This window comes from Haliotis rubra, unplaced genomic scaffold, assembly GCF_003918875.1.
Source record: "Haliotis rubra isolate DU_JTF1 unplaced genomic scaffold, ASM391887v1 Scf1413, whole genome shotgun sequence".
NCBI classification, from domain to species: Eukaryota; Metazoa; Mollusca; class Gastropoda; order Lepetellida; family Haliotidae; genus Haliotis; species Haliotis rubra.
The window spans coordinates 7,548-31,352 of record NW_025765352.1 but is presented as its reverse complement, the minus strand read 5'-3'; the positions used below and the strand labels follow the sequence as shown (position 1 = coordinate 31,352).

General features: G+C 40.6%; 1 protein-coding gene across 1 annotated transcript; it reads left to right on the top strand.

Annotated features, from left to right (window-relative positions):
• Window positions 1–754: 754 nt before the first annotated feature.
• LOC124269032 (recQ-mediated genome instability protein 1-like) lies at window positions 755–22,812 on the top strand. Its single transcript, XM_046704058.1, is given in 16 exon segments — window positions 755–838; window positions 2,111–2,165; window positions 3,687–3,826; window positions 5,970–6,116; window positions 6,632–6,691; window positions 6,693–6,743; window positions 9,203–9,322; window positions 13,794–13,927; window positions 15,031–15,100; window positions 15,102–15,252; window positions 17,402–17,457; window positions 18,327–19,325; window positions 19,863–19,976; window positions 20,519–20,560; window positions 20,941–20,994; window positions 22,624–22,812. Coding segments are annotated over 15 exon segments (2,346 nt in total). The 5' UTR covers window positions 755–838; window positions 2,111–2,125; the 3' UTR covers window positions 22,792–22,812.
• Window positions 22,813–23,805: the final 993 nt, after the last annotated feature.

Below are 23,805 nucleotides of genomic sequence, written 5' to 3'. Positions count from 1 at the left end.
AATCTTTCTTTTGGGTTTTCTCTTTAACAATACTTTCCAGAAATAATGGGTGTTCTGCTAAATACGTCCTGACTAAGTCCGGACTCAGATCTGAAAACAAAAATGAGCATTTTATGCATCATGTCAATGATTTTATAAATGTGGAAAATTACTGGTGTTGCTTTGAAGTTACAAAACATAGGTTCTTTATGTTATTACATTACAGTATTGTTATTCTTGTTTCCATTTAACTTTAAACTGTATTTCCACATTATCAATAATGAATTTGATTGTATGGAATTTTTAAATGTAAATTCAAGGCAAATTCAGTCAAACACCAGCTGGTTCTGAAGTTTACCATCTGTTTTTGGTGTTCCTGAAATGTGATTTCTTCTTTTCGAAAAGGGACCCGTTCGAATACGTTCTAACAAATTGCCTCCAAATGGCAACTTTCGCCTTCCAGAAACTTGGGTCTCGCCATGTGACATAGTCACACCCATAACACCCCAACTGCAACTGCTTGAAAGTATTTCAAATAAAGCGCCATACAAATATACCACAAAACGTCATCAGTTTGTGAATAGACACGGAGTATTCATTTTCAGATTTGTAATACCCGGCGGAGTGTGGAAATGCCTTGTTTTTCGGAAATATGTAGGTTAGGTGAATATGGTATAAATATGTATAATAAGTTATAACTATATATATTGACTATTGATAGTGTTTATTCGTGGGACGAATATTGGACTTTACGCAGTAACAAATTCTCCCTTGTGGCGCGAATACACGGAAGTTGAGATGGTATCTAGACAGATGTCAACATCGAAGATCTACTGAGTTAAAACTCTTTATAGAGAGGGTATGGCAGTTTTCGTGACAGTCGTATATATATCGCGTTTCTTATAATTTAAGTGTCACTCAATCAAATGCGAGTGAAGTATACATATTAACATAAACACTGCATGAATATGTTTGACATTTTGTGAAGTGTGTGTAGCTAGCCGAGCAGCGATGCGGTCGTACTGGAAGGTCTTGACAATATAATAGGACTGCATCGCGGCTCTCGGCTTGTCTTTCGCGTGCGACCTCGTTGAATCGCGGTACTTGCGTAATCGGAAATACTGTTTGCTGCGATACGAGGAATGCCGCAATACAACGAGGTCCGAGCATTTGGTGCTGGATGTCCTTTGGCTTTGCAGGCATTTTCAGTTAATCAGTTGACATTATCATTTATCTGTCCGTGAGATGCCTGCATTTAATTTTCAGAGTATCTTGAAATATATATACTCTATATATATATAATACAAGTTGAAAATTGCGCTGTCATTGGAAACACATAAAATGGCTTATAGGGCCCCAGTCCTCATTCACAGACAAAATGCTGTTGAGCTATATACAGTACAACCAGAAATTATTGACAATCTAATATTTTTTTTCACTCATTACTCACATATTAAATGTGAATATTAGCAGAACATAATTCCAGATTCAAGGACAGGTGAACAGTGAGTACTTTTTCATGTCACCATGGGCAGCAATGCAGGCAGCAATGCAGGCTTCAATGCGGCGGGGCATACTACTGATCAAAGAAGTTAGAAAGTCGTGGTCCATGCTGTCCCAATATCGGACCACCTCTTCTTTCATTTCAGCAATATTTGTCAGATTTTTCTTATTGACACTTTCCTTTATAAGTCCCCAAACATTTTCTATTGGATTTAGGTCAGGGCTATAGCTTGGCCAATCTAATAATGTCATATTTTGTGTCCGAAACCAGGCCTGTGAATGCTTTGAACGATGTTTTTGGTCGTTGTCCTGCTGGAAAATCCAAAAATTTCCATAGAACACGTGAGCAGATGGAAGTAAATGTCCCTCGAGAATATCTGTGTACCACTCACTGTTCATATTCCCTTCAAATAGAGGGGAGTTGCCCCTAACACAGATATGCCATCCCACACGTTAAATTTTGGACTGTACTTTGGGTGCTAATACAAAGGTTTTTCAGTTATTTTGGTCTAGAATTTCAGTGTATTAGGAAACAGCCACACAGAACTTTCATCTGAGAAAATCACATTGTCCCAGTTAAAATTTCTATGCTGTAAGCACCAGTTCAACCTTCGCTCCTTTTGTTCAGGTTTCATGATCGGTGATGGAATTCCTCGACTTTTCTACCAACCCACTGCATGCAGGTCAGTTCTAATTGTCTCCTTACAGACAGCCACAGTTCCTCTATCAATCATATCCAGCCTTAAGTTTTCTAAACTCCTTCGTTTGTTTTTAGAAACAAGAATACCAAGCCGCCTCCTGTCACCGACAGTCAATTTTCTGGGCCTACCTGCGCCTCCCTGGTGCTCAATGCCATGTCCATTTGCAATATTTTTCAAATCACGATAAACAGTGGACAAAGGGATGCCTGTTCTACTTGAAATCACATTAGCTGATCTGACGTCCTTGTTATAATACTCTAAAATCAACTTCTTCTTCTCTAAATGATCCATACTGAGGATCACTGAAAATGTTGTCTGCTAGCAAGTAAACAAAGGGGGATAACTCTTCACAAACTAATGAAAAAGAATTAACAGAGTTGTCTCTTGAATGAAACCAAGCACTTGATAGCTGGTCAAGGTTGTTGATACTAGAAATCCAATTAAACATATTCCTAAAATTCTCAATAATTTCTGGTCATACTATATATGTTGTGTATTTGTGTTGTAATGGATAGTAGCATCTGACTGGAGAGTTTGAAAGTGTATGATGCAATCCCCTGACCATGTCATTACCAAAGAAGGTACTCCCTGTTACCCTGTTCCGTGTGTGACATTGGGGGAGTAAACAGTTCGGTCATCTCTGGGGTATATATGTTATCATAGAGAACAATAAATCATTAAAGGGAAACAAAACTCACAGTCCATTTTAATTAGCCTGTGGAATCAGTGTTTGCCACTTATCGTCACCCACCCAACAAACTGGGTGTTGGACCAGTAAGGGAGTGCCTTATTGAAAACAAGGGAATCCCCTTGAATTGTCATGTTTGATTGGCTATGCTTATGAAAAACATTCACCTTGCAAATGTTTACATGTGTACATGTATAAAATTATGTACTTCAGTCAGTCTAAGTAAACTTAGGCTCGGTATAGTAGTGTAACGAATTATACTGAGCCTAAGTTTACTTAGACTGGTACTTCAGTATGCAGCAATTATGAGTATATGCATTATTTTTACACCAATGAAGTTCATTTGATGTACTAAAAACTGACAACTACTTTATAAATAGTTATGGAAGCGTTAAATTGCTCCACAGTTAGATCCAGTGAGGATTTTCCAACAGGACAAAAACTACATTTCTTCACAATAGTTTATGTTTTACCTGATGCCATTTTTCACATCAATATTCGTTAACATTTCTTTCTAACAACAATATTGCTGATCTCTTTAGCAAGCCCTAGTGCTGGTCAGTACTAACCCCATTCATTCCCTTCAATTCAAATTGTAACTGACACATTTTACAGGATATTTAGTTAACTTCTTTGATTGGCGGGGCGGTGGGGTAGCCCAGTGGTTAAAGTGTTCCATTGTCATGCCAAAGGCCCGGGTTTGATTCTTCTCATGGGTACAAGATGTGAAGCTCATTTCTGGTGTCCCCTGCCGTGATATTGCGGGAATGTTACTAAATGCGACGTAAAATCCAACTGACTCACTCCTGTTGAAGGAAGCAGACCTGCTACTAGTCATGTGATGATGATGAGCCACGTGGGTGCCCTGAAGACCTGGCTGAAGACCTCCTACTGTGTCACGGTCCCGGAGGACTGGCTGGAGGCTTGTCTAGAATGGATTCAAGAAGAAAATCCAGTAAGCTTTGGTCACGAAGTAGGTCGGCCATCATTTTTTGTGTTTGTACATATCGAGGTAGAGACTTGTTGCAGACTTGCTGATTGTTAAGGTATATATTATTCATTGGCACCCTGTAATTTGTGATCGAGACAAATTACGTCAGTTCATTTTTAATTTATATATATTGACATGTTTGACTGTATAAAAATTGAAAAATATCTGTTGAATTCATCTGGATGACAATTATTCAGTCTTTCAGAACATGGACTTGTCAGAAACCCAGGTCTTGTTTGCATTACATATATTGGTATGTACGTGCATCAGCACAGCGGTGTCAAAAATCAATGCCTGATGCCCAAACATGTAATCATTGGAAAAAAATTGAAAAATATCTTTACAATCCTTGTTGATGAGAATTATTCAGTCTTAAAGAAAATGGACCTGTCAGAAACTCACAGCACGTTTGTGTTACTTAAATGGACATGTTACATCAGCACAGTGGTGTGGAAAATCAGTGCCCGACCCCCAACGTGTAACATCTGGACAAATCAAAACATTAGCTTCAGTTGTCCCCAGTGTAAAGGAGACTTATTGTCAGTTTTAATTAAAATATTGCAGTAAAGTTGCACCTGCTTAAACATTTTCAGGACAATGTATGATGTTCATCACGTGAGCGACTTGTTGGGAACGTAACGGGATAAACATTCTCAGTCGCCTTAAAGGTCACTTGCAACGTAAAACACAACTTTGCAGATTCTGATACCTTTCGGTATGGACTTACCGAAACAAATCGTCAAAAATGCAAATTCAACTTATAAAGTTGAAAAATAACGCGATGAAAAAAAACGTGCGAAATCGGAGTTTAAACGTTTCACTAATTTTCCCCCGACTTTTCTGGGGAAAACGGGTTTCAACAGCTGGGCTGGGCTCATAGCACGTGCGCAGTGAAATAGGTTCGCGCAGCTTGGAAGCGGGCTGTCTGGTGAATACTCGGTGAAGGCTTTGGTGTGAGCTATTTTCATAATGTTTTGTTGATATCTCACAGGCGCGAGCTTTTCATATGTTATGACAGTAAATAAACTGTTTATATAATTTCATTTGTCTATTTCACCACACGTTCTTCTTACCGAGTCACTTTCTCAGTTCGATACTTAAAAGCAATGTCATTATTTAGCGTTGACAGAATTTCTAACTGTGATATAGATATGTCGTTGTCACAGACAAAACTCAATGTCTTGTTTTATTGACACCTGTGTGTCTGCCTGCCTGTCTGCTAATGACAATATTCCATACACAGCTGCGTTCACTGACCACATGCAATTTGAACTTAACACCAATCAGGCTATACACCATTAACAAAATGCATTGATTTATGGCCCGAGTTCGGTCTCTGTCACATTATGTAATTACACAGACAGGTAGGTGTGATACTTGAACACATGACATGTTATGATGTCTGTTGATTGCAAAATGTTATACACAAAAAATGAGCATGTATTTACAAAACCCAACATCTCTATATATACTCACACAATAGTTAGGGCATCTGCAAATGAACCAGCCGTTACACTTGAGTGCACACCCATCCGCTCTGACTGGGTTGGGTATCCCAGCTGCTTCGTTTCTTTGGAAGTAAACCGAAGTACACAATATTGCACTTTTGATTTGCGATTGTACGCTTATAATTTTTTGTTTATATGTTTTTTCATAACCAACAATGTATATTATATGTCATGAATAAGTGATAATTGTGTTTTAATTATATTTGATTTTTATTGGTTGCATGTGGCCTTTAATATTAGGGCACTGAGCATTCCATTTAGTTTTTTTGGGGGGAAAATATGAATCAATATAGAACAAACTTGAATCCCTTTGACATCATGGGTCAAGCAGGCTTATAAAACCTTGAAATTTAATATAACATGTCCTTTCTTATTATTTGATAATTATATCTATTGTAATATAGGTCATAGAGCCAAAATCTCTAAAATCATTTGATCTGATCTGGATTCTTCATTAATCTATTAATTGGAACATGTAGAAATCAACATGTAGTGTGTATCTTACAATTCAATTTTATTAGATACTTGAAAGAATGTCAAAATTGTTTCTGCAGTTTTCTATGCTCTACAAAAATAACAAGCATATTTATGTCTGACAGGGATCCGACGTAAGTCTACAGTCCCTGAAGAACCAGGTGTACGAACAGTGGTTGATGTCAGACTTACGGGAGTTGAAGATGGGTTGTCTCCCTTTAGAGTTGCTGGAGGCACGGAAGATCGAGATCAGTGGCATATTTGCATTACAAGTACGTAATACTTGTTATGGTTATTCTTACTGCCAAAAGTGCAAACAATTTTGTTTTGTTTGTTTGTTGTTTGATGCTGCACTCAGCAATATTCCAGCTATATGTGTGTGTGTGTGTGTGTGTGTGTGTGTGTGTGTGTGTTTGGGTTTAAGCCATTTCTGGTGTCCCCTGCCGTGATATAACTGGAATATTGTTAAAAGCAGCGTAAAACTAATCTCACTCACTCACTTCAGCTATATGGTCGTAAATAATCAAGTCGATACAATGACATATGTCAACCAAATCAGCCAACCTGACCACCCAATTCCACCCAAGCATGGGTTGCCGAATACCTGATAGAATACTTGACACGTTTTTTTTGTAACAACTTCTTTATATTTTTCATAAAAAAATTCAGAGCCAATTTTGGCTCCTTCATCAGGTGTATGCTGAGTCAAACTTTCAAGAACTTTGATATTGTAGAGTGCAGCTAGATACAGCCTATGCTGACTGTCTTGCTTTGTCTTTATCCCTAGATTGATTCAGCAGTGAATGTAGGGAGTTCCTTCTACTCCCAAGGTCAGAAGATAAAGGGACGAGGAGAACCCCAATGCACAAGTATCAGCAGATGACACCAGACAGCCAGCAGTAAGTCCCTGATGCTTCTGATCACATGGTCATGTATATGATACTTACTACAAGCAACCGAGACTCACCAGGGTAAAACAGATAAGCCATGGTATAACTGAGACATGCTGTGGTATAACTGAGACATGCTGAGGTATAACTGAGACATGCTGTGGCATAACTGAGACATGCTGTTGTATACCTGAAACATGCTGTGGTATAACTGAGACATGATGTTTTATAACTGAGACATGTTGAGGTATAACTGAAACACACTGTGGTATAACTGAGACATGCTGTGGTATAACTCAGACATGCTGTGGTATAACTCAGACATGCTGTGGTATAACTCAGACATGCTGTGGTATAACTCAGACATGCTGTGGTATAACTCAGACATACTGTGGTAAACCTGAGACATGCTGTGGTATAACTGAGACATGCTGAGGTATAACTGAAACATGCTGTGGTATAACTGAGACATGCTGTGGTGTAACTGAAACATGCTGTGGTATAACTGAGACATGCTGTGGTATAACTGAGACATGCTGTGGTGTAACTGAAACATGCTGTGGTATAACTGAGACATGCTGTGGTGTAACTGAGGCATGCTGTGGTATAACTGAGACATGCTGTGGTATAACTGAGACATGCTGTGGTATAACTGAGACATGCTGAGGTATAACTGAGACATACTTTGGTATAACTGAGACATGTTGAGGTATAACTGAGACATGCTGTTTTATAACTGAGACATGCTGTGGTATAATTTTGACATGATATAACTGATGTGCCATGGTATTGTTGTGACGTACAACTGAGTCACATTGTGGTATAATTGATATAACATGTGGCATAGATGAGACTCTCCATGCTGTCAGAGAGACTCAGTTATAGCTGAGACATGTCATGGCAAAACTAGGACTAGTATAACTGAGATGCGATGTGGTATGACTGAGGCATGCGGTTCTAAAATCATATCTTATGGTATACAGTGAAGCCTCGTTAATCCGGACGGTTGCGTTTCTCAGTAAATTCATCCGGATTGCGAATAGTCCGGACTACTGAATCAAGACCCAAGTTGCTTCCCTAAGAATTACAAAAACGACACGAATCTGGATAAAACAAATAAGCATTTAATGTAAAGCTTAATTCATCACATCAATAATTTTACCGAGTGACATCCGCATGTTGATCCGACGTGTCTGATCACGTCCTTCCTCAGCACAGGTGAGGTAATGTCTAACAAGCGATCTATTGTAGTATGCCTTGAATGTCCGAATTATTCCTGCATCCATCGGTTGAATATGAGACGTGGTATTTGGTTACATTTCGCAAAGTTAGCGAAGCACACTTGTGACTTGCAGCATTGTCGTAAGTAAAAGCAAAATCACTTTTAGTCCACGTGACCGGATCTCTCTGTCAAAGTACATTAACCAATCACAAAACAGTTCACTTGTCATCCACGCCTTTGTATTGTGGTGTCAATCAAAGTGTAAATGTACAGTATCTTCAGTCGGGAGCTTTTTATGTCTAATTAAAACAACAACCCAGTTAATTAAGTAAACATCGCTGGGCGGTGTTGTTACGGTTCGTGAACACGACTTACAGTGTCCGGACTGTGAAGCAATTTACTGTTTATTTTACTGATTGGTGACAGCTACTTACCGTCCGGTTCGAAAGCAATTTCCGGATTATCGAGGCAAATTATATAGGCATAGATTGGTAACAAGCTGAAATCGCCCGAGGCTTGAAGACTTCCGGATTATCGGAGTCGGACTAACGGGGCTTCACTGTAATTAAGTTTTGCTGTGGTATAACTGATATCCAACGCTAGGTCTTTGGCGTGAGGAGCAAAAGCTTTAACCACGAGGCTATCCTGCCCTTTATGAAATACAAGCCACCTCCACAAGTGTTGATATTTTCAGGGACATTTTTCTTCCGTTTGGGTGCTCCAATTAATTGAAATAATTGAAGATTGGTCAGAGTGACCAAACAACCAAGCTATTGATCACATTTTCTCATAATTGAACACAAGCGATTTTGGAACTACTGTTTTAGTGTTTGAAACACTTGACGATGGAACATATCTTAGAAGTTGTCAGGGCCTGAAACTGTGTTTAATTCTTAGAAAACTAACGTCACCACCTGAAAAGTCACAACTGAATATTTCTGAAGACTCTGGGAAGTTTATGTTCATGATATATGAGTCATCACTTTAAAGTAGCAAGTTGCATCATTTTACATTGGATGTGAAGTTTGCAAATGGAATGGCACAGTTTCTAAATACAACAAAAAACAACAGAGAACCATGTTATACTTATCTGCAAACAACCTGAATAGGAAAATCTGAAAAGTGATGCTAACCAATTTTTTCTGTGATTGCTCGTAGGTAATGAACCAATCATCAATTGTGAGATTTCAACCAATTCCCAACACTAGTTGTCACATCTCCAACCAGGTGATGATCTGTGTTTCAGTGGGAGCCCAAGCCTACACGCATGATAGTTCTCAAACTGACCGATGGAGTGTCCGATGTCAAGGGGATGGAGTACAGACCTGTTGCAGCACTCACACCCTTCATGACTCCGGGGACGAAGGTAGGGTTGCGATATAGCTCCGATATGTCTCATCATCATGACAAATATACCTGGGGTGACCCTTCATGACTCCGGGGACGAAGGTAGGGTTGCGATATAGCTCCGATATGTCTCATCGTCATGACAAATATACCTGGGATGACCCTTCATGACTCCGGGGACGAAGGTAGGGTTGCGATATAGCTCCGATATGTCTCATCGTCATGACATATATACCTGGGATGACCCTTCATCACTCCGGGGACGAAGGTAGGGTTGCGATATAGCTCCGATATGTCTCATCATCATGACAAATATACCTGGGATGACCCTTCATGACTCCGGGGACGAAGGTAGGGTTGCGATATAGCTCCGATATGTCTCATCGTCATGACAAATATACCTGGGATGACCCTTCATGACTCTGTGGACTAAGGTAGGGCTGAAGTATAGTTCCAATATGTCTCATCATCGTGGCAAATATACCTGGGATGACCCTTCATCACTCCGGGGACGAAGGTAGGGCTGAAGTATAGTTCCGATATGTCTCATCATCGTGGCAAATATACCTGGGATGACCCTTCATGACTCCGGGGACGAAGGTAGGGTTGCGATATAGCTCCGATATGTCTCATTGTCATGACAAATATACCTGGGATGACCCTTTATGACTCCGGGGAAGAAGGTAGGGTTGCAATATAGCTCCGATATGTCTCATCGTCATGACAAATATACCTGGGATGACCCTTCATGACTCCGGGGACTAAGGTAGGGCTGAAGTATAGTTCCGATATGTCTCATCATCGTGGCAAATATACCTGGGATGACCCTTCATGACTCCGGGGACTAAGGTAGGGCTGAAGTATAGTTCCGATATGTCTCATCATCGTGGCAAATATACCTGGGATGACCCTTCATGACTCCGGGGACGAAGGTAGGGTTGCGATATAGCTCCGATATGTCTCATCGTCATGACAAATATACCTGGGATGACCCTTCATGACTCCGGGGACGAAGGTAGGGTTGCGATATAGCTCCGATATGTCTCATCGTCATGACAAATATACCTGGGATGACCCTTCATGACTCCGGGGACTAAGGTAGGGCTGAAGAATAGTTCAGATATGTCTCATCATCGTGGCAAATATACCTGGGATGACCCTTCATGACTCTGGGGACTAAGGTAGGGCTGAAGTATAGTTCCGATATGTCTCATCATCGTGGCAAATATACCTGGGATGACCCTTCATGACTCTGGGGACTAAGGTAGGGCTGAAGTATAGTTCCGATATGTCTCATCATCGTGGCAAATATACCTGGATGACCCTTCATCACTCTGGGGACTAAGGTAGGGCTGAAGTATAGTTCGATATGTCTCATCATCATGGCAAATATACCTGGTGTGTCCCCTTCATGACTCGAGGGGACTAAGGTAGGGCTGAAGTATAGTTCCGATACATCTCATTATCGTGGCAAATATACCTGGTGTGTCCCTTCATCACTCTGGGGACTAAGGTAGGGCTGAAGTATAGTTCTGATATGTCTCATCATCGTGGCAAATATACCTGGTGTGACCCTTCATCACTCGGGGACTAAGGTAGTAGGCTGAAGTATAGTTCGATACGTCTCATCATCGTGGCAAATATACCTGGGATGACCCTTCATCACTCCAGGGACTAAGGTAGGGCTGAAGTATAGTTCCGATACGTCTCATCATCGTGGCAAATATACCTGGGATGACCCTTCATCACTCCAGGGACTAAGGTAGGGCTGAAGTATAGTTCCGATACGTTTCATCATCATGGCAAATATACCTGGTGTGTCCCTTCATGACTCTGGGGACTAAGGTAGGGCTGAAGTATAGATCCGATACGTCTCATCATCGTGGCAAATATACCTGGTGTGTCCCTTCATGACTCTGGGCACTAAGGTAGGGCTGAAGTATAGTTCCGATATGTCTCATCATCGTGGCAAATATACCTGGGATGACCCTTCATGACTCTGGGGACTAAGGTAGGGCTGAAGTATAGTTCCGATATGTCTCATCATCGTGGCAAATATACCTGGGATGACCCTTCATCACTCTGGGGACTAAGGTAGGGCTGAAGTATAGTTCCGATATGTCTCATCATCGTGGCAAATATACCTGGTGTGTCCCTTCATCACTCCGGGGACTAAGGTAGGGCTGAAGTATAGTTCCGATACATCTCATCATCGTGGCAAATATACCTGGTGTGTCCCTTCATCACTCCGGGGACTAAGGTAGGGCTGAAGTATAGTTCTGATATGTCTCATCATCGTGGCAAATATACCTGGTGTGTCCCTTCATCACTCCGGGGACTAAGGTAGGGCTGAAGTATAGTTCCGATACGTCTCATCATCGTGGCAAATATACCTGGGATGACCCTTCATCACTCCAGGGACTAAGGTAGGGCTGAAGTATAGTTCCGATACGTCTCATCATCGTGGCAAATATACCTGGGATGACCCTTCATCACTCCAGGGACTAAGGTAGGGCTGAAGTATAGTTCCGATACGTTTCATCATCGTGGCAAATATACCTGGTGTGTCCCTTCATGACTCTGGGGACTAAGGTAGGGCTGAAGTATAGTTCCGATATGTCTCATCATCGTGGCAAATATACCTGGTGTGTCCCTTCATGACTCTGGGCACTAAGGTAGGGCTGAAGTATAGTTCCGATATGTCTCATCATCGTGGCAAATATACCTGGTGTGTCCCTTCATCACTCCAGGGACTAAGGTAGGGCTGAAGTATAGTTCGACACGTCTCATCATCGTGGCAAATATACCTGGTGTGTCCCTTCATCACTCCGGGGACTAAGGTAGGGCTGAAGTATAGTTCCGATACGTCTCATCATCGTGGCAAATATACCTGGGATGACCCTTCATGACTCTGGGGACTAAGGTAGGGCTGAAGTATAGTTCCGATACGTCTCATCATCGTGGCAAATATACCTGGGATGACCCTTCATGACTCTGGGGACTAAGGTAGGGCTGAAGTATAGTTCCGATACGTCTCATCATCGTGGCAAATATACCTGGGATGACCCTTCATGACTCTGGGGACTAAGGTAGGGCTGAAGTATAGTTCGATACGTCTCATCATCGCGGCAAATATACCTGGTGTGTCCCTTCATGACTCCGGAGGGACTAAGGTAGGGCTGAAGTATAGTTCGATACATCTCATTATCGTGGGCAAATATACCTGGTGTGTCCCTTCATCATGACTCCTGGATGGGACTAAGGTAGGGCTGAAGTATAGTTCTGATATGTCTCATCATCGTGGCAAATATACCTGGGATGACCCTTCATGACTCTGGGGACTAAGGTAGGGCTGGAGTATAGTTCCGATATGTCTCATCATCGTGGCAAATATACCTGGGATGACCCTTCATGACTCTGGGGACTAAGGTAGGGCTGAAGTATAGTTCCGATACGTCTCATCATCGTGGCAAATATACCTGGGATGACCCTTCATGACTCTGGGGACTAAGGTAGGGCTGAAGTATAGTTCCGAGCACGCCTCATCATCGTCGGCAAATATACCTGGGATGACCCTTCATGACTCTGGGGACTAAGGTAGGGCTGAAGTATAGTTCCGATATGTCTCATCATCGTGGCAAATATTCCTGGGGTGACCCTTCATCACTCCGGGGACAAGGTAGGGCTGAAGTATAGTTCCGATACGTCTACTCTCTCTGAAGAAGAAATGAACTGAAACTTTTGGAGGATGTTTACAGGAATGTTTGTTGGTAATGCATTCTCAAGGGGATATTGCTTAGGAATCTACTGAAAACTTGATAGGCAGTAAATATAATACAATTGAGAGCTTGTTAACAGAACCTTTACTGAATTAATGACTAAAGTTTTCACTAAATATAACTCTCTCAGAATGGTGCTATGTCAGGCAGTTCCTGGGCACTATTTTTCAGAAGTCATTTTCGTAGAATTCCTTCAAGAGTACATAGCATGTATATAAGCAGGGTTTTACCTTGACCAACAGGCCACAGGACTCCTGCTTACTAATTTCAAGGGTCCTTACATGAAATTCGAGGGTCCTGGAAAATGAAGAAATTGTGTAGCAGACTATACTGTAAGGTTTAATGATTGCTTTAATTGCATGAACTTTAGGGGTGGTGGGGTAGCCTAGTGGTTAAAGTGTTTACTCATCACAAAGAAGACCTGGGTTCGATTCCCCACATTGGTTCAATATGTGAAGCCCATTTCTGGTGTTGCTGATATTGCTGGAATATTACTAAAAGCGGCATGCAACTCCACGCCACTCCACTTCACTCACATGAACTTTATTTCTTGTTAGAAGTTTTGAACAGTGAATGTTACTGTGCATCCCAGGGAACATGGTATATGTATTTTTCTGTGTTCATTCCATACATTTGTGCGTCCTGGACGCACATTTCTCTCCCGTAAAACCCTGTATGAGTGTCCTGTGTATATCTCCTGCTTGTTGCCAGATGCTGGTAAAGGGCAGGGTGCTATGTCGCCACGGGATGCTGATGCTAGGGCCCGAGAATGTCCAGATCCTTGGGGGAGAGGTGGACAGTCTGATGGAGACCCACACCCCCGAGGCTGTGCTGGCTGCAGCGATGTACGTATCAAGTCTTTGTGCTGTTTTGCTGACTTTGTGTGCACCAGTTCCCGCAGTGTTCTGCAACTTTGTAGTTGCACAATGTTTTGCAGAATATCCCTATGATGCAGAAATGTACCTATCTCATGGAAAGTTGCGTTTTGTGTCAGTCAGTCTCCACTGTATTCTGGGGCGATGAGGTAGCCTAGTGGTTAAAGCATTGGTTCATCACGCAGAAGACCTGGGGTTCGATTCCCTACATGGGCACAATATCTGAGGCCCATTTCTTGTGTCCCCGCCGTGATATTGCTGGAATATTGCTAAAAGCGGTGTAAAACCATACTCACTCACTCCACTGTATGCCACAATTTTAATTTTGTGGATAATTTGCAGAGTATTCTTATGATGCGAGAAATCATGTTTTGTGCTGGACCCAGGCTTAAATTTCAATGTGTGTATCAGTCTGCAGCGGAATGGGTCAAACACATTGTAGATTTTACTATTTGAATCAAAATTCAGTCCTCGGTATATAATAGCTAACAGGGCTCCAGAAATGAACTGACAACATGTGATTTAATTGTTTTTATTTTATTATGTTGATAATAATCATGTTAAGTATTTGTGTAGTGAAAGAATTTTGCTTGTTTATTGTATTGTGGTAGCTGGGAAGCAAACCAGTCCACACCCATGAAGATTCAGGTTAGAATCGGTCTTCAGCAACGTGTACTTGTCATAAGCAGCGAATAGCAGGATTGGCTGGTCAGGTTTGCTGACCTGGTTGATACGTCATTGTGTCTAAATTGCATAGAGCGATGCTTATGATGTTGATCATTGGATTATCTGGTCCAGACTCGATTAGTTACAGATCACTGCATTGTATTGCTGAGTGTGGAGTTTAAATAACAACAAACAAACAAACAAAATCATGTAGTTCACAAATCATTGATAAATCTGTCCAAAGACTTCTTTAATTCATAAACAAAACTACCTGAAGAGATTGAATAACTTTTCGCAGAATTTGTCAATGTGACTTTAAATGGCCTTGAATTTTCAAAAATATTTTGCCTGGACGTTCCAAAGAATGCATATATCTTATATCCCAGTTTGATGGTTCTGCTTCACAGGCAGGTTGGGCAGACCAATGAGGGGAAGAGCGAGAGACAAGAGTTCTCTGGACGCATGCTGAGTAAAGGGGGAAGACAAGAAAGGCGTGGCCAGCATGCACCACTCTGGAACAACACCCAGATCAGCTCCAGGGTTTAAACAGGAGAATATCAAGAGAGAAGCAGCACAACACAGTACACAGCGGTACAATTCAACAAGAAATATGTCGCTGGGTATACAGGGTAAAACTATGTATTCTTATATGTTTCTACCATTCCTATCTTACCAGTACCTTCGAATTTGTCTACAGCAACCCATGTTTGTCATTACAGACCGTGGGAAAAAAGGAACCAAAGAACTGATAATTTACTCAAATTGCTGAACATGTTATCAAACAATTATGGTATAAGTAAGCACATGTAAAATTGAATGTTATGATGAATTGTCATGAAAGATTTTGTAACCCGTGAAGATCTGGGTTACGACTGGTCTTCAGCAGCCAATACTTGTCATAATAGGTGACTAATGGGATCGGGTGGTCAGGCTCGCTGACTTGGTTGACACATGTCATCGTATCCCAATTGCGTAGAACTAGATCATGATGTTGACTGTCTGGTGCAGACTCGATTATTTACCGACCTGTAATATTGTTGAGTGTGGCGTTAAATAACAAACAAACAGTTTTATATATCTTCATCATAGTTGATCAGTCTATACTGTTTAATTTCTGTTTTAGTATAACTCAAGATATATTGTGATATAGTTTTGTGTCTTCTAAAATCTTCTGTTCTACATTGGCACTATTTTTAAGTCAGGTGTTGCAGGAGATATGTAGCAGAAAAAGGCTATTGTACCGTATATGACCGTCTATAAGACGACCCCATGGATAAGACGACCCCCAAACTTGACCCTTAAAATCAGTGTCAAAATGGTATGTTTCGTGCATAAGTCGATCCCCCGCGATGGGGTCCTAATCGCGGCAAACACAGACCACAGACAACTGGCAGTTACCAATAATTATAACTTTGGTCCACATTATTCAAATAATTCACAATCATATATATTGTGTCTACTCACGGATCGAAAAGAAGTGTAGTTGACAGAAAATGCATAATATATTTTGCTTCTCTAAATATCATATTTATTGTAGCAACAAACTGGTTTGCTTATTTTACCCCATTCAACAATCACGAACTGATTACCGCCTAGTTTTCCATTGACTGCTAGTTTACAGTAACATGGGTAAAAATGTGTGAATTTAAATGGCTTCCGTATTTTACCCCATTCCATGAGTGCGTACAATTCTGCTTACCACGTTCATGAAGGTCCGTATAACCTTAGTGTTGATTATATATATTTAAATAAAAACTGTAATTAAAATTACACAATGCTAGGTTATATTTCTTTGGGTTAAATAATAGTACTCTGTATTATATTTTACTGACGACTGCGTCAGAATTCGTCCCGTTATATTATTGTGCATGTTTGAACTTGATTGCCGGGAAACGTGTGCAAAAATGCAGCTGATTGTTATTTCCGGCTCAAATACACACGGTAATCATAATCTTAATTAATTTATAGAGCAAAAAACTGTAACTAAAATTACACAATGCTAGGTTATATTTCTTTGGGTTAAATAATAGTACTCTGTATTATATTTTACTGATGACTGCGTCAGAATTCGTCCCGTTATATTATCTGTGCATGTTTGAACTTGATCGCCGGGAAACATGAGCAAAGCTGATTGTTATTTCCGGCTCAGATACACACGGTAATCTTGATCCCTGCAAATAATACAATGCCCAGCAAAAACAACTTAGAACTTAAAAGGTAAATAATCTTGTCTAGTGATGTTTAATTGCAAATTTGACGTCTCTACTGACAAAGTCATCTTCTGTTGTTTGTTCACGCCAAGATGATACGACCCCCTTCTACAGATGTTGTTTTCTTTACCCTGGAAAAAGTTTGTCTCCCTTTGCAAAGCATTCTAACTAATGGATAAGACTTCAGTCAACTGCTAGACCAACCCTGTGTCTACAGACTGGTTTTTGTGGTCCTCAAAATTCGGCTTATAGACGGTCATATACGGTACTCTGTGGGAGCAAAGAGATAGAGTTGTCTCCCTTTGCAGGGTCATCTGATATCTGGTCACATTCTATATCCCGCTATGTTCTTTAGGTTGGAAGAACCATATCAATGTTAATCTAATTTTACTAAAGTAATTTGTGTTTCATCTTGAACATTCTGCTGGCATAGCATTTAATGAGCAAGAGACATAGAACACCCATGTATTCTGTATCTGTGATGTGTCATATATTTCAGAGGTCATTTTGTAATAGTTTATTATTTTATGCAATTGTTGTTGGAAATCTTCAAATTTGTTGTTTTCAGGAAATACCACCTCACATCAAACTAGTGTCAAGTCGGAAATGCCAGATCCTGACGATGTGAGTCCTCTGATGTTTAACGGAAAGTATAAAGAGCATACCACTTTGTTGTATCTGTTACATTGTGTACAATACACAGGGTACAATGCACTCCGTCTGTCCGTGCGTCCGTGCACATTTGTCTTTTCTGGAGCATAACTCTAAAACCGTTCAATATGCTTCACCAAACTTGGCACATAGATAGATCTGGTGGTCTACTGGTGCCTTTTGGTAGTTTTGGATTTCTGAATAAAATATTTTTTGGTTTTCCATGGCAACAAGTTTGACTTAGACTGAAATTGGTGGTAGTACTCTTTTTAGGAGCAGAACTTTAAAACCGTTCACTATTTCCTCACCAAACGTGGCACATTGATAGGTCTGGTGGGGTACTGGTGCCTTTTGGTAGTTTTGGATTTCTGAATAAAATATTTTGGCGTTTCCATGGCAACAAGTTTCACTTTGACTGAAATTGGTGGTAGTGCTCTTTTCAGGAGCAGAACTTAAAATCTGTTCACTGTTTCATCACCAAATTTCATACATAGGTAGGTCTAGTGGTGAACTGGTACCTTTTTGGATTTCTGAATAAAATAAAAAAAATTGTGTTTCCATGGCAACAAAGTTGGTGGTAGTGCTCGTTTCTGGAGCAGAACTTTGAAACCTTTCAGTACTCTCCTTCCACTTAGTTACATACACACCAAAACATTTGACATAGTAACTCGTAGACATAATCATGAAGAGATTTGGCCATTGCGGGGAATATTGATGACTTTGTCTTCTTGTTAAAATGGCACCACTGCACTCTACTGAAGACAATGTTACAGTTACAACACTGTTTTACAATGAATAACACTGCCACATAACACTATCCATTCCACACTTTGTTGTTTCAGTGGGAGGATGATTTTGACTACGATGCTCTCATGGCTGACATGGAAGAGGAGAGTACAGCACAGGCAACCACAAGAGTTCAACCGCCAACACGACAAATAAAGGCCGAGCCTCCCAGCCAGCATCAGACGTCTACTGGGAGGTCGACCAATCACATTGATCACATGGGCATTGAGGAGGATGTGTTCATGGATGACTTTGATGATGACTTTGACATGCAGACGTCTTTTTCCAGGACAGTTAAGCAGGAGGTTAAACAGGAACCAATAAGTCAATCTTCAAGAAAAATGACGAATAACAGAGTTGTCCAAAACCCAGACAGGATACTAGACTCAAACAGAACCAATCAAAACACCTTACAAAGCAGAAAGCAATCTGTTTCTATTTCCACAGGCATTGATCACCCGAGGGGAAAGGAAGAGGTTGGTGAAGTCCCTGAAAGTCGTTTAACAGGAGAGATTGGGTTTACTTCACAAAACAGACCTTCTGTTAATAGGAATTACAAACAGCATGATAGAAATAAAAAATCAGGGTCAGCATATGTAGCTGATGAGGACTTCGAGGAGGATTTTGACTTTGATGGTTGTAATGTTGAACCAAGTAACACTTCCAGCTCTTTCACTGGTGTACAAGCAAAGAGGATGAGGCTTGACATTCCTGCCAAAGACCGACAGAGCTCTGAGACTATGTACACTAAACACACGATAAAGCCTGGTCCTGATGATGGCCAAGTGTGTAGTAAGACTGATGTTCCCAAAGCAGTTATTCATCCATTTCCCAATAAAACAAATATGAAAACTGTTGGTTCAACCACCTCTGTCCCATCAAACCAGGCAAGTAGGAGTGCCCCCAGAAACCAAGGACAGTCCAGGTTGGATAGATTCCTTGGAGGGGGTTCAAGTCCAGGCCCATCAGCACCAGCTGTACTGGAAAGATTCATCTATCTTTCAGAGATCCTCAGAAAAATGCCAGTGACAGAAACAAAGGAGTTTGTAATCAAGGTACATGATGTAGATATATCATAGGTTGGGGATTCTGGACAAAATAGGTTCCCAGTATCCCTAGCTTGTCCTAAGATCCCACTTGTGAGGATTTGGTGTCATCCTGCCCCAGCTGACAGATGGTTGCTCATTCTATCAACCACTGGTTTGCCTGGCCTTAGTTTGATTATTTGCAGGCTACTGGTATATATTTCTGACATCAGTGGGGTGGTGGGGTAGCCTTGTGGTTAAAGCGTTCACTCGTCATGCCAAAGACCTGGGTTCAATTCCCCACATGGGTACAATGTGTGAAGCCCATATCTGGTGTCCCCCGGTGTGATATTGCTGGAATATTGCTAAACGCGACATAAAACCATACTGACTCACTCTGACATCATCATAAAACAACATTCACCCATTTATTCACTTGTCGGAAATAGTGTCTAACACATTCATATTTGAGGTGAAAATAGGGCCTCAAATTGAGACCTGAAGAATGTAAAAACTTTATGAATGTCACGTGAGAGTGGTTGTGACACATGGTTGCCATGGTTACAGGGTTATATCTCCACCTTGACGAGCAAGTTGACCAGCTGTCAGGGCAAGACCTGGAGCCTCTCCTGCAAGGTCAATGATGGTACTGCAGCCCTGAATGTTGATCTGTCGAACAGCGTGAGTAACGGTGACCCTCATATATTGTCCTTTTGAACGTTATTTGTACAACTGCACTCAAGACCACTAGATCGATGCTCATGATGTCAATCACTGGATTATCTGGTCCAGACATTAAAAAACAACATCTATACTACTATGACAGTATAAGTAGAAAATGCCAGGGTGAAATACCGCAGTATTAGTAGAACCGCTGTGCTGTGTGGTATACCCTAATGTAATCATAAAATTCGGTTTTCGTACCATCATTTTATTAACCTATAATGACAGTTATGTTAATTCAAAATTACAAAGATTATGGTCATTTTTTCCATGTTATTAAACAAGGTAAGGTTTTGCTCTTATCAGTTTTCTGCATTATGATCATATACCGAACCGAAGGCTTTGTACCACAATACGTACCGTACCGAGGGAAGAATGTACCATTTCACCCCTAGAAAATGCCCTCAATGCTGACCTTTCAAACAGCGAACATTCAACTTGACCACATGTGGTTGTACACGTGTTGAAAACTGCATATACGTTTGCACTCTTGATTTCAGGTCCTGACAAAGTTGATCGGATTCTCTGCAGAAGATAGTGTTGTGAGTGTATTTGTATTGACTAGATAAGCTAAGGTCAAGTTCGTTAGAGGTCGGTCTCTGTTGTCTTGTATGGAAGCATCGAAACAGAAAGTTTCTTTTTGAAGGAGATTGTATGGCTCTAAGGAAGTATGTCAGGCAAAGTTGAAACTTTGTGTGGAGAACAATATGTTTCGTAGCTTTATTGCAAACTAGGAATATTACTGAAACAGTTAATCATTTTGGACTTTAACATTTCCTTCCAGTATCAATGTAGAAAATGTTTTATTCAATGGTGACAGAATCCTTAAAATGATATCACATGAAACTATTGACAGGTGAGCTACAGTACCATGGCACTTTTTGGTTGTTTCACAATGGCTGCTACGTGTGTCCTATTGCAGGTAATGAAACAAAGAGCCAAGAGGGATCCTACTGTCAAAGATGTGCTGACAGAGGTATGGTGACTGTGATTTCAGATAAATCATTATTCACTTGTTCTGAAGTACAAGATCAGTTTCATTAAACTTGGATCCGAGTGTTTGCTACTGCTACACAAAGATTGGTTCATTGATTGTTGTTTTACACCACACTCAGCAATTTTCCAGCTTTATGGCACCAGTCTGAAAAATAATTTAATTTGGACCAGACAATCCAGTGATCAACAGCATGAGCATTGTTCTACACAATTGGGATATAATGACATGTGTCAACCAATTCAGGCTGTGGGGTTCTACACAATTGGGATATAATGACATGTGTCAACCAAGTGAGCAAACCTGACCACCCTATCCTATTAGTCGCTTTACGAAACATAATGAAGGCTAATTCTAACCCCGATCTTCATGGGCTGCTACACAAAGATCTGACAACATCCAATCACAGGTCAAGTTAGAAGAACCTTCACTTCAAGCAATGCATAAAGATCACTAAAGTCAAAGTCCAGTTGTCCTTTTACAATATGGCCACCTTCAAACACAGGGTTTTACAGTTACAGTTGGGTAAAAGCGATGAAAATTTGAAAACAATGTCAGCAATCTATAAATGCTGAAAAATTTCAAATTTTGAATGGGGTATCTTTCAAAAGAGAGTGGTAAGGATGTTGCCTTTTTTGAATACATGGTCCATACAGTTGCAGAATGCTTTTGGATTGGTAATGTTAATTTCCTGTTGGTCATTTCATTGGGTGGTCATAGTTTGCAGAACTTGGTTCCTGCGTGACCTGTAATAGAATGAGTGAAAAAGCTAAGATGCAAAATCAAGATTATTACCCACACATCGTTGGTAGCTTCAAGGATGCAAACATATTGATCGTATGATGATGGTGCAAAGGCTTATGTACCCGTGAAGGTCCGGGTTAGAATATTGATCTTCAGTAACCCATGCTTGTCATAAGAGGCGACTAACGGGATCGGGTTGTCAGGCTCGCTGGCTTACTTGACACATGGCATCGGTCCCCAATTGTGCAGATCGATGCTCATGCTGTTGATCACTGGATTGTCTGGTGCAGACTCGATTATTTACAGATTGCCGCCATATAGCTGGAATATTGCTGAGTGCGGCGTAAAACTAAACTCACTCACTCACTCAAAGACATGAATTTCTATAGGAATGAAAGATAAACAACTTCATTCTTTTCAAGTAAACAGATTCACGATTTAGGAAATATGGCAGATCAGGGCCCGTTTCACAAAGCAGTCGTAACAGTAAGGTGATCGTAACTCCCATACTTTAACATAGACTTATGACAGTTGTAGCACTACGATTGCTTTGTGAAACGGGCCGGGCCTCAAGTCTCACTTTATTTCCCATTGTTGCTGAATCACAGAAACCTAGCTGTGTGTAGAATCTCAAATGCTGGCTATCACATACAGCAGTGTACATGTATTCCTCGTTGTCTGAGGGGCGGTGGGTAGCCTAATGGTGAAAGCGTCCACTCGTCACTCTAAAGGGCCGGGTTTGATTCCTCACATGGGTACAATGTGTGAAGCCCATTTCTACTGTCCACCAACATGATATTGCATGAATATTGCTAAAAAAAGCAGTGTAAAACCATACTCAGTCACTCACTCCTCCATGTCTGACAGGGCCTGCAGCAGTGTCAGCAGCAACTCACAGATCTTTCCAGTCTCATGAAGATCAAGTTCCAACCTGACCAGCCAAAACCAGTTCTCTGCCAGATTATTCCAGTTACATCTGGTCATGTCCAGTGTCTATACAATCAAATTATCAGCAAAATATTGATAGAAAGATAATAAATGTTTTCAAAATGGTTATTGCTGTTATATGTTTTAGTGGTTTATGTGATTACAAAAGGCTTCCTTTGTACAAATCCTAAGACATCAAGTTACCTCCAACATTGTCATATACCACGTGGAATACTCCTGCATAATATGTTTGACTGTACTTGAATTCCTTTCAGGGAAAAATGTAATGGACGTGACCATTTGATTTATGTTGGCTATGAAAAACCTCAGTGCATCCAAGACAAAATGAAAAATGACTGCACTTGAATTCATTTTTAGGGGGAAAAGTAAACAAGATGAACATCTAATTAGTATCAGCTATAAAAAACAACAACTCATATGTGCATCCAGGACAAAATGAACTGACACCAGAAGAGGAAAAGCGAAAGCTAGGTAGACAATCACAAAATTAATGTAATAAAAATTTCACTAGCACATGAAAAGGAAGCTGTACAAGGAAAATGAGTTTCCAGCTGTGCATGTAAAGCAGACCTGGGCCCTTATTTTCGAAACGTTCTTAGCCCTAAGAATTCTTAACTTTGATCGCAGCCAATTTGTTGAGAATGGTCTTAAGAAGTTCGTAGGGCTACGAACGTTTCGAGAATAGCTTGTCTGATGTTTATTTCTGATAAGATTTATTTACTCAAAATGGTAATGGCAGACACTGAAAGGGTTACCAGATTTGTGAAATGAGAGAATCGTATTAAACGCTACCTTTTTAGTTTTGTTTTATGCAGAAATCAGTATTCTACCATGACTTTAGTAAATACGTCATTTAGAGGTATATAATCACATTGTATACCTCTGATTTTTCAGCGCAGTATGTGTTTTTTTTTCAATCTTAATGCATTCGGTTTTATATCAAATTTGGAGCTATTATAATTTCGTTGTATACCTCTGATTTTCCAACACAGTATGTGTATCTGTTAATTACTCCAGCTAAAGGGTGGCGATCTGACCAGACCATCCAGTGATGAACAGCACGAGCATCAATCTATGTGTCAGCCAAGTCAGCGTCCCTGA